Source organism: Clytia hemisphaerica, unplaced genomic scaffold (genome assembly GCF_902728285.1).
Source record: "Clytia hemisphaerica strain Z4C2 unplaced genomic scaffold, Clytia hemisphaerica genome assembly, whole genome shotgun sequence".
Lineage (NCBI taxonomy): Eukaryota > Metazoa > Cnidaria > Hydrozoa > Leptothecata > Clytiidae > Clytia > Clytia hemisphaerica.
The window spans coordinates 227997-239957 of NW_027103544.1; the positions used below are offsets into that span (position 1 = coordinate 227997).

The following is an 11961-nucleotide window of genomic DNA, read 5'->3' on the forward strand; positions in this document are numbered from 1 at the left end:
CCCAGGACATTCTTATTCCAACCCCCCCCCCCGCTTATTGAATTGGGAAATTAATTTTTGAAAGTTCCCTCTTTTGCCCTAATTCTACTGTATCAGCCTCCTTTTCGAACATTGTCCACCCAGGACATTTTTATTCCAACCCCCCCGCTTATTAAATTTTGGGAGTTTTTCCAACCCCCCCGCTTATTCCAAACCCCCCGGCTATTAGTTACCCGAGAGTAAAGGTCAGTGAACTCAGTCTCGGTCAGTGCAACGATAATAGATAACCAACTTGCCTTGATTCTCAGAAAACATCCGTGTTGCGCGGTTGTAAAAATATTAATGACATTTTGCATCGTAAAAAGTGCAATTAAATAAAAACTTGCTTCATTTGCAACCTTCTATTGGACAAAATCGATCACGTGATGTATATTTTTCCAAAATTTGGGTTAGAAAAAGTGTATTTTCCTATAGGCAGCTAAGATGACTGGTCGCAGCTATCGTGCATACGGGGAGGAGTATGAAGTCAATGATTCAGAGTACGCTGATGATACAGCTTTATATTTGATACAAGAGAAGACGTCACTCAAGGAATACCGCTCTGCATGACTCACTTTCAAAGGTTTTGGATGGAAGTCCATTCAGGACCTCCCGACTCAAAGTCTGTCGTTCTTTTCTGTTCCAAACCGCCTTGTTTGTATTAAGACCCGTCTACCTTTGATCAAGTCGACCTATCAAACATAGAATTCGGTAACCGATTCATTCCCATCGTACAGGAATTCACATATCTTGGAAGTGTTATCAGTTGTGACTCTTCAGATAACCTTGATGTTGATCGCAGAATACAAAAGGCTAGCAATGCGTTCGGCATGATCAGAAATTCCTTGTTCTCATCTTCAAAAATAAATGTTCGAGTAAAAGCAAATGTTTATCAAACGTTCATATTGCCCATCTTGTTATATGGTGTTGAATGTTGGTGTTTGACCGAGAAACTTTTGAATAAGCTCAGATCGTTTCATCGACGATGTATTCGAAATATATGTCGCGTGTCCCTCCGTGATCATAAACGCACTTCAGAGTTGTTAGAAAGGCTCTCGTTGGAGTCTATCGATACCTATATTTGTCGTCAGCAACTTAGATGGGCTGGTCATGTTATACGAATGCCCTGGAATCGTCTTCCAAGGAAAATGTTATCATGTTGGGTTCGTGCGAAACGTCCTCGTGGTGCTCCGAGGTACACCTACGGTCGATCTTTGAATAAATGTATGAAAAAATCTGGAATAGATCCTAATGTTTGGCATGATTTAGCTATGAATAAATTGGAATGGAGAAAGTTGATTTATTCTGTGAAAATTACCCCTTGATTGTTTACATTGATGATATTATTTTTCGACTAGCATTTTCCACTAAGACTTTACTAAGTATATTATTTATTTTTGATAGTATAGTATTTTCATTAGTATTTGAATTTAATTTATGCGCTGTGATCCTCATAGTCAGCTATGAGGCCTATACCTTTTTTGGGGTAGGTTTAGTCTCTCTCTCCCTATAGGCAGCCTCACAGAAGGAATTTTTTAATTAGATAATATTGTTCTATAAACATTCATCTGTTTATTTTGTATCATGCAACCTTCATGCACTTTTCATACGTGAGATATCGCATTTCAAATCACACACATATATTTTTCAGATAACAGCATTTTATGAGCGTTTATTTATCCAGATGAAGATTAAGCGATATCAGGCTGATCCGTAGTCAATTTGTCTAAAGATTGGTACCTTTATCTTTTGAAAAAAAATCCAAAATTTGCAGTAAATAACAATTCAAATTTTCTATCAATTCAGTGGATGTCAAAAAGTGTGTCAAAATCTGGCTAAAAGCATAACACACACTGCACACAGAGCTTTTTAATAGAGTGCTCATTTCAATAGGAAAACAATGGTTGTTCTCTTGGGAGAAGTGCCTTCTAGAGGTAGTTGGTTATCTATTATTTTTACATCGTTGGTCAGTGGTTGCAATTTCACTCTTTTACCATTTAGTTTTAGCATTTAATTTCACATAAAATCAGTAGATTCTTTATCAAAATAGCGTCACATTAAGAATTCTTTTATATATTCAATCTGATTTTTCGACTATTTACACAAAAATATAAATGCTATATAAAAAATAAACCCAAAATGGTTTGAAAATTGATGAGAATGTAATAGTTGATGGTAAAGTAGAAAATAAAGGCATGAATTAAATCTAATATTAATACTTAATTAAATTAGAATAAACGCAATAAGCTAAAGATGCTCCCAAAGAAGAGCAGCATTCAGTCATATGACGAGGGCTATACTAAAAAGGTTGCACCTATTTAGAAAATTAATTTAAAGGGAGAATATCATAAAAATTTATCAAAAAATAAAAGCCTGAGGATGAAAAATAATAAGGTAAGGTGAAGGCTTTCTTATAGATTATTTGCTCAATTAATGAACCTTAAACCTCAGGGGAGCATCGGATTTTTATTTTCGAACGAAATATTAGGGTAACCTCGCTCGGTCAATCATTAAATGATTAACACAAGTAACACAAATTAATAAGCCGTATCATTATTTCTCTAAATCTAACAGTGCGTCACGTATCAGGTCGTCGTAAACTTCAGTCGGAGCGTCCATCCCCCAAATGAAATCCAGATGCATCCAGCTCTTAATAAACTTTTTGGAATGCAGCACACCCTTAGGTAAGCTATCAAATAAGCGGTGTACGTCTTGTGAGTCAGCCAACCAATCATTACCTCCGTAATACAATGTACTTGGGACGTGGAAATTTGATAAATCATATTGTGGAGGTGTTGTCTATAAAATAAAGGCAGTGAAGTCGAAATATAAGAAGTGAAATTTTAAGATAAACAAAAAGCAAAACAGTGTCTATTCTGGTCTGTTGCATACATTTGAGCTTAATGGCAAAGGATAAACTTTTCTTTACTCCTTGTGTAGCAAAAGCATTTCCAAAAAAAGTTGATCACTGTTCATAGAATTGCTAGACTTATGACATGTTTGGACATGCGATTGATTACATTTACAAAAATTTGTGCTACTGCTTCTGAAGAAGTCAATAATATAGAAAATGTAAATAAAATCACACTGCATTGCCTAAAGATTGCACCAGCATGAAACACCGTTTCATTGTTTTGTCGGGTGAAAATGCATTGTATAATTTGGTATCATTGTCAACATTATCTGTGAACTTGAAATCTTTTCAAAAGACATTCGGGTCCTGGCTGTTTTCTTAATGGCATATCGAAGAAAATAAAACACTATAATAAGTGACCCAAAACCTATCTACAGATATGAGCGATTTGTCCTTGTCATGTTTACCTTCTATAATATGAAATTTAACAAATAGCGATGCGAATTGGTACAAGGTTCATACAGTAACTTTTACCTGATTGTATCTTTTCAAGTTTTCTTCCCTTCCCCAATCATACATTTGGAAAGCAGCTGATTTGTAGGCCTGTATTTCAAAAGAAAAAGCGATGTTACAAATACTTAATCTAAAATGACGTATACGAGCGCACACAAGTAAAAAAAACATCGAAAATGGACAAAACATCCACTAGATGTGGTATGAACGTTGAGAGGTTTTAAGGCTGTTGGGTTTATTTCAAGAAAACTCTCAACTTAGACGAGCTATATGACTTATCAGGGTATTGTTCTTATCGGGAACGATATTTCGGGGGATACCTAGGCAAAAGAAGGGTACGGGTATGTGCCGCCCTTGAGAGTCCCTTTTTGGATCTTCAAAATCCCACTAAGGGTCGTAAAATCACATAATCTAATTCCAGTCTAGTCCCTAAGGATTGTAAAAATAGCTCAAATTCCAAATCGTGACCTTTTTGCGAAAATCTTTGAAAATTCTTGAAAGTTTATGCTTCACAAAATTAACAAAATAGAAAAATCTGTATATAAATCTATAAAACTTCCAAGATAAAATGAAACAAGTGGAACAAGTGATACTTTTATTGACCTACCTGGTTATGCATTTAACACAATATATAATTGATATCTACGTGAGCGTGACCATTAAACAATCATTCAAAACACAAATTGTGACGATCTATTAAAATTAGTCGTTTGTTTCTTATAAAATGACGTTTAGAAACCAAAATTTCATGCTCTTTTCATGCTCTTGAAATTTTCTTTCATATTCAAGCCTTTGTGAGCAAAAACAAACATCTATCTCATCAAAAATTTGAGTAATTTGGCTAAGAATATTGATGTTTGCTTATTAATAGTGATTCTTATTATAGATAAAGATGCGTTTTTTGAGCCAACAAAATTCTCTTTTTACAAAAATCTGCTTGAGCCATCTTTTACCTACTTCCATGCAAAAAATCAGAAAAAAACAATGATCCAACATTTCACAAAGTCCAAAAAACCCTTTTTTTGGCTGTTTTTTACCTGAAATTTACCCCCAAAATTTTTTTCCAAAAAATCGAGCTCCGTCACATTCGAGGGTTTATAGTTATGCATGTTTGTGCAATAAATCATAAAGAATGAAAGAGCCAATCTCGAGAAAAGCTAAAACCTAAGTAATTGATAATGTGCTTATAAAAAAATATCGAATTTGGCCAGTTTTTTTATAAAAACACGCCAATCAACCAAAATTTCAAGTCTAAACACACATATTCTTCGAAAGTAAGCCCTCGTGAGCAAAAAAACATCTATCTCATAAAAAAATTGAGTAATTTGACTAAGAACATTGATGTAGGCTTATTAATAGTGATTCTTATAGATAAACATGCGTTTTTTGAGCCAACAAATCTTTTTTGCAAAAAATCTGCTTTAGCCATCTTTTACCTATCATGGTACCTTACTTCCATGCAAAAAAAATTGGAAAAAATTAATGATCCAATTTTTCACACTAAGTCCAAAAAACCCTTTTTTTAGCCGTTTTTTGGCCCAAATTTGCCCAAAAACATTTTTTTTTGAAAATCAGGCTCCGTCACATTTTGCCCACCACCATTTTGCACCTTTGTACCAAAAATCAAAAGATTCCTATGATTCAATCCCGAGAAAAGTTGGTAACAGACGGACGGGACGGACACAGGTTAATTTATAGGACCTCCAGGTAGGTCCAAAAATTATGGTACTTTTTAACCTGTTAAAGGCTCACAGGTAAAAGTGTCAATCTAATTCAAGAAGTATTTGTCTTTCTAAGGAATTTTTTCTTGTGAAAATGTCTATGTCTTGATTCAAAAAAGTTTATGCTTGCGAAAAAATATTTTTTCCCTTGAATTCGCGAAAGTTATGTCATAAGTACCTACCTGAGCATAATGAACAACATTTTGTACTGATGTGCCAGCAGGTGAATGCGTCATATAAACGTCCAAACGAGTCTGAAAGAAAAATACACAAGCGTTGTAAGTAGGGCTGAATGAAAGCTTTTATTGTACAGTGAAGAAATTTGGTTTAGTCATCAAGGTCACTATTAGGCCTGACAACATCAATTGTGGACACGGTTGATGTTTTTTATCCACAGTCAATCATTTTTATGGACAGTCAATATGCAAACATCGACTGTCAATACTTTTCATCAACTGTCAATACTTTTCATCAACTGTCAATATCCAGATATCAACAATCATTATCCAGACATCAGCAGTCAATTAAATAATCTCAACAGTTGATGAAAAGTATTGACAGTCGATGTTTGGATATTGACTGCTGATGTCTGGATATTGACTGTTGATATCTGGATATTGACAGTTGATGAAAAGTATTGACAGTCGATGTTTGGATTGACTGTCCATAAAAATTATTGACTGTGGATAAAAAACATCAACCGTGTCCACAATTGATGTTTTAAGACCTAGTAGTGAGTAGCTGCATTAAAAAGGTGAGCCCATGATTTGATTTTCAATGTAATTTTGGACATAGAAGATTCATTTTTGCTTTTGAAGGGTACAGTTCAATAACTATCGAAAGAAGTTGTTAACTTAAAAATCTCAAAATCAATACCTCTATCTCTTGATGCAGCTTTAAAAAAAACTTATTTACATATCGACAATTTGCTTTCGAGAAGCACTATTTTTTCCATTAAACTTCATTAAGACTTAATATTCTTTGCAAAGATAGTAAAAACGTTACTCTGTTAAATTGTATATTTTTAAGTCTTAAAAAAGTTTTAATATTTTTCATATTTTTTAAAGTTATAACCAATCAAAGTTAGGAAAGGACCATCTTGTGGTGCCTTGGAATTGAGAGGGTTCGAAGGCTTAGATTCAAGGTTTGTTAGGTCTCGTATAAACCAACCAATAGTTACCTCGTTCATCTGCGGTTTGTCATATCCACAAATAACAAAAACAACATTGGCACAGATGTCTTTTAGTACTGATTTGGTGCAAAGATGTGATGCAAGCCATGTGATAATCCAATTTTGTGGCATGAAATCTCGAACTCCAAATACATCGAAAATGAACTGGGAAAAAAAGAAATTGTTTTCAATATACAGTTGACGCTCTTTTATTCAATGTTCTACTATTCGATAGACTTCATTATTCCATAATATACAAAGCGACCTTTAACAAGAAACTGAGAAATTATCTTAAACGAACCTCTACCGTTCGATGCACTCTCAACTTATTCCATGAAAATCCGATTCCCGTCATGTGCTCTCTTATTCCATGAAAATCAAATTTCCTTGCATTGTCTTATTCTATGGAAATTCAATTTCCCTTGAGGGAACGTGACTATACCTAACTATACTAAAACTTATTTCTTTGTAAGAAATTTCTCTAAAAGACTCATAAAATACTTATAATAATTCAGGTAATTCAAACCTCAAGTTCTGGTGTGACACTTGCTAAATACTTCAACGGACTTTCCATATTCCCAAGGTAAGCAACAGGTGCTAAGCCATAAAACTTTTTGATTGATTTGGCAAGTTCTTGGCTTTGTGAAAAACCAGCAAATGCAATCATGGTTCCTTGTGAGTGACCAGCATAATGTAATTGCTCTACTCCTGTTTGTTGTTTGATGTATTCGATGACTGCTGGGATATCTTTTGCAGCCATATCATCCCAACTAAAATAAAATGAAGTTTGTAAAAATATGTCTTACATAGGTATGAGAAGAATTTTATTTCGAATCAAGCTGTTAACTTAATGTCTTTAAATCTTCATGAATTAAAATTAAATCTATCATTGGAATCTTGGAATCATGAAAATTATTCTATAGATTTTTTAATTCCCAAAGCAGGGAACTGTGACCATTGGCAGTAAAGGGTATAATCATGTTCCATGGATTTTCCCACTATACACTAAGTTCAATTTTCTCTTTTAAGAAACGACCAGAAAATTAAAAAAAACTTTAAATCTAAATATTATTACCTGAATTTCCAGAACTCATCAGAATCGACAGGGAATGTTGCATGTTTCTTGGCATATGTATTTCCTCTACTGTTACCGAGCCATACATCAAATCCAGCATCCGCTAACAGGAATGCTAGACTAGAATTGACAGGATTAACAACCCAATCAGCACTTGAACATAGTAGACCATGTTGGAGGAAAAAGACAGGTCTATTGGCTGAATGTGGTTTTTCTTTTCCATGTGGTATACGATGGATCTCAAGGATGTAACCATCTTTTGTAGTTACTTCATGGACTTCAGCTGGATATCCATTGAATCTTATGATGTCAGGCTTAAACGAAAGTTCGAATAGTGACTTGGTAGAGGCCTCATACAAATTTGGATGGTTTTTTTCATCAAAAGACACGACTTGGAGTCGATTTGTACAGTTTTTAGGGTTTTTGAATCTTTCATGGAGCCCTGTTAACTTAAATATTACTTAATTTTAATTTGACCAACAAGTTTCATAGTCGAAATACACTTTTCAGAAAGTGTGAAAAGCAGGTTAATCAATTTTATGGATTGGATATCTTAAGATGTGTTCAATATATATGACATTTTCGAGAAAAATTGTCAAAAACTACTGATAACAAAAGATCAGTCATGCCCAAAATTGAAATGACTTTAGAAACTGCCAAATTAAATTCTCTCAGAATTTCAATTTTTAAAAATTATGCACAAGTTAAGTAAAAAGAGAAAGTGGACTTTCTTTACAAGGTAACCCACAAAAACTTTTAATAATTTTGAAGTTTCCTGAGACTGAACAAATGTACAAAAAATGCTTGGGGTTTCAATATACTTTACTTAGAATTATTCATTCTAACCTATATAATCTAAGCTTTTCCTTCTTAATTTTAGCTTGTTGCTACAATTATAATCTGAATATGTTGGCATCTCTGGGTATATTTTTCCCGTTTTGCTTAATTCAAGGTTCAAGCAAGAATGACATTATCCCGCTTTCTACTTTATCTAATCAGATATTTTTTATTTGGGGAGGTATAAGGGCTTCCAGGCTGTGATCTCAGCCTAATCAGACATTTCACAGACTTTTGGATCTTCAGATCCTAAGCTCCTAAAAATCAGAGTTAGAAACTGTACCCTAAGTTGGTCTAACAACGACAATCTTCATCTAATCCAGACACCCTTCTTTAAACCTAGTAATAATAAAAAGGTCAGAATCATTGATACGTCTTTGTTTCAATCTGTCAATCAGTCAATCTTTCTTTTAATTCTGATATCTCTAAGAAGGCTGTCCCGAATACAATTCGTAATTCGTAATACGTAATTCGTAAAACTAATGCACATGCATTATTTTGATGCTCTTCACCATTTAGTCTCTGGAGGTAAACAAACCCGTTTTTGCCTGCGTTTCCGTAGAGTAAGTTGTAAGTTGTAAGTTCTGTCAAACAAAATCTCCTCAAATTTTAGTATGTTCAATCTCAGTCAATCTATTCATGATATTATACCAACCTGAAAATCTTTTGCCAAAAGAAGATTGCTATCAAAAGTTAGAAGCTGAAAACCCACTTTCCCTAACCCCTCGCAGGAAAAAACGCGTTTGTTTACTTCCCAAATAATTTTACACACAACGGTGGTGGGCGCACATTTTCCCGGGCCATTTAACTGAGAAGTTTGAATTACGGGAAAGGTGTATTACCAGAACTTGGCATAATGTCAACACCCCAACACCCTTTTTATCAGCTGAAATTGATAGAAAGAGATGTCAACATAAGATCAACTTTTATTACTTTCCAACCACAAGTTAAGGCACTTAAAAACTACTTGCGATTTTCAAAATCCTTCAGGAAAATTCACTTTTGTGCGAAATATTATTGTAAGTTGGTCTAATCATAGTGTCCTCCTGGGTTGGTTCCCCCCACTAAAAATCAAAATTTTTCTCCATTCCCCCCTCTTTTATTTCCCCCACCATATTTCAAAATTTTTCGGTTCCCCCCTCTTTTTTGAATTCCCCCAGCTATTTGAAGATTTTGCGGTTCCCCATATGGTTAACATAAAAATGCCTTAAGTCAAGTTTGAAATTTTGGAAAGCTTGAAAAAATAGCCTTGAAAGTGCTGGAAATTGTATTGAAAAGTTGGTTTATCCCAAAAGATTTGCTGATTTTATTGCTTAAACAGGTTTTGCAACAAGATCACCTTGAGATCAGTGAAGTTCCCCCAGTCAAAATCTCCTAAATTTATGGTTTTCCCCCCTCTTTATTTTCCCCCAGCAAATTTCAAATTTTTCATTTCCCCCCATACTTTAAAAAAAGGGCCAAAATCAGAATCCCCCCCCTTTATAAAGGGGGGGGAGGACACTATGTCTAATGTCACCACCCGTCCTCTTCTATACCGTAAGTTGGTCTAATTTTGACATCCGTCTTCTAATTTTGACACCCTTATTTAGAGATAGGAATAATATGAAAGTTGACTCCAGACAATCTCAATCGAACGGAATCGATGATCAAACCAGTCAAACCAAATCGAACGCAATCGACCAATTGAAATTCGATTGTCGAACACAATTGAATCTCAATCGAATATTACCGCAATTTTCAGATTCGATTGATATTCGATTGCGTTCGATTGATGTTCGATTGCGTTCGATTGAGATCGTCTGGAGTTGATTGTCTATTTTTTGCCGTCATCTTTGTTTTGACGGTTAGAAAGCAGTATGGTCTGATGATCAACAATACGACCCTGCCAGTGCACCCGACAGTCGGGTGCTGTTGTCGGGTGTTTGAAGTTAGAAATTTAAACATCCGACAGTCGGGTGCACTTTTGTCAGGTGCTACTTAAACATACTACTATCTATCTATATATTTCAGTAGTTAACAACATAAATGTTTGTTCTCCCTACATATAAAAGCATTAACAAAAATAAGATAAATGAAATTGGTTTAATAATAAAAAAAAAAAAAACTACTACTAAACCATATACTTTTCTGAAAGCCTATGATCAGGGCTACATGATGAGCTGGTCGACGTTTTAATTTTTTTACTGTCATTAATAATGCTGACGTCATCGAAATCGCCATTTTTTGGACTTTTTTTTATCTTGGGCGCTTTTAACAGCACCCGACATGTATCAAAGTTAGGAATTTTAGCACCCAACTGTACTTTTGGGTGCGCTATTGTCTGGTGTTTTTGCAAATTTAGAAATTTCAGCACCCGACAAAACACCCGACAGCACCCGACTGGGTGCACCAGCAGGGTCGTTCAACAATACGATACGCTTCCGAACTGGGCGACGTTTCCCGACAACAACGACAATCGAACCAGTCAAACAACAATCGAACCAATCGAATATTACCCAGAATTTTGACGTTCGTTCGAAAATCGAACTTCAATCGCTCGATTGCGTTTGATTTGGTTGGACTGCCTGATCGTCGATTCCGTTCGATTGAGATCATCTGGCATCAGGACCCTGCCGACGCACCGGACTGTCCGGTGTATTTGTCCGGTGGCAAAAAGTATCCTTTCGCTGCACCGGACGCAGTAAGTTGTAAGTCCGGTGTCAGTCCGGTGTCAGTCCGGTGTTGCATACAGGGAATTTCGGACGCCAGACATTTATGAAACAAAAAATTAAGAAACACCGGACACACCGGACTGGTTATGTGTTTTGATTGTCCGGTGGAAAAAATCCTTCTCCGACACCAGACATCCGACTTCCTTTAGTCGTGTGTAGAGATTGTCTGGTGGTAAAAAAAATTCTCATCTTACACCGGACTTTCGCGTGTCCCGTGTTCGTTAAGTCCGGTGCGTCGGCAGGGTCCTCTTCTGGCATCTGGCATTGTACTGTAGTTCTATTTTTTGTCAGGGCCACAGGGCAGTGTATGACTGGAAAGAATCTAGAAAGTAGACAGGAGTCTATGTAGGAATAAAACTACAGTATACATATAAAATACTGAAACACATACCACTGGCATTGCTGTTTCCGGGTCATTCTTGATGCTGCTGATGATTCCAGCTCTAACAGCACAAACTTCCAAGAAGAAAAATATCCAAACTTTCTTATGTAGCATTATAAGGACTCTTATTAATCTTCAGTAAAAAGAGAAAACCCTTAGTTAGTGTCCAAAAGGACAGGTCAACTTAAAATGAAATATGATCTTTTGAAAGTTGTAAAANNNACCAAAAGCAAGCCAGCACCACATTGGTAGCACCACATTCAACACCACTTTCGCAGCACCACATTCGGCACTTTCGTTTTCGCTCCAGCACCACATTCGGAACTTTCGTTTTCGCTCCAGCACCACATTCGCCAATTCCAGCACCACATTCAACTTTCTACCCAATTTTCATACTGAAGGAGAGTATTCCTATTCTGGAAATTATGATTCCTATCAAGCCTTATCTATTAGCTTCAATTTCAAGCAAAAATGAAGTCTCTGTCACCATTTCTCTTCATAGCCTCGCGTTTTAAAGACACCTCGGTAGAGTACCAACAATCCTAATTTTGGTGTTTTGGACTAAAAATTGTACAGAAAAAGAATATTCCTATCCTTAAAATTATGATTCCTATCAAGCTTTATATATTGTCTTCCATTTAAAGGCAAAATAAAGTCTCTATCACCATTTCCCTACTCA

General features: G+C 35.5%; 1 protein-coding gene across 1 annotated transcript; it reads right to left on the reverse strand.

Annotated features, from left to right (window-relative positions):
- Positions 1-2065: 2065 nt before the first annotated feature.
- Positions 2066-11498, reverse strand: LOC136800031 (lysosomal acid lipase/cholesteryl ester hydrolase-like). The gene is made up of 7 exons (XM_067056649.1): positions 11292-11498; positions 7353-7666; positions 6804-7047; positions 6287-6442; positions 5289-5360; positions 3407-3475; positions 2066-2817 (listed from the first exon to the last, which is right to left on the reverse strand). The coding sequence occupies exons 1-7, from the start codon at positions 11394-11396 to the stop codon at positions 2572-2574; spliced, it is 1206 nt and encodes a 401-aa protein (XP_066912750.1). The 5' UTR covers positions 11397-11498; the 3' UTR covers positions 2066-2571.
- Between the last annotated feature and the right edge of the window lie 463 nt (positions 11499-11961).

Bases quoted from the DNA above. Each gene is read 5' to 3' on its own strand.
- LOC136800031 (XM_067056649.1), bottom strand. From the start codon at position 11,396: ATGCTACATAAGAAAGTTTGGATATTTTTCTTCTTGGAAGTTTGTGCT. The intron at 7,048-7,352 runs GTAATAATATTT...ATTTTATTTTAG, and splicing joins GATGAGTTCTGGAAATTCAG to TTGGGATGATATGGCTGCAA. The intron at 3,476-5,288 runs GTAGGTACTTAT...TTTGAAATACAG, and splicing joins ATGTTGTTCATTATGCTCAG to GCCTACAAATCAGCTGCTTT.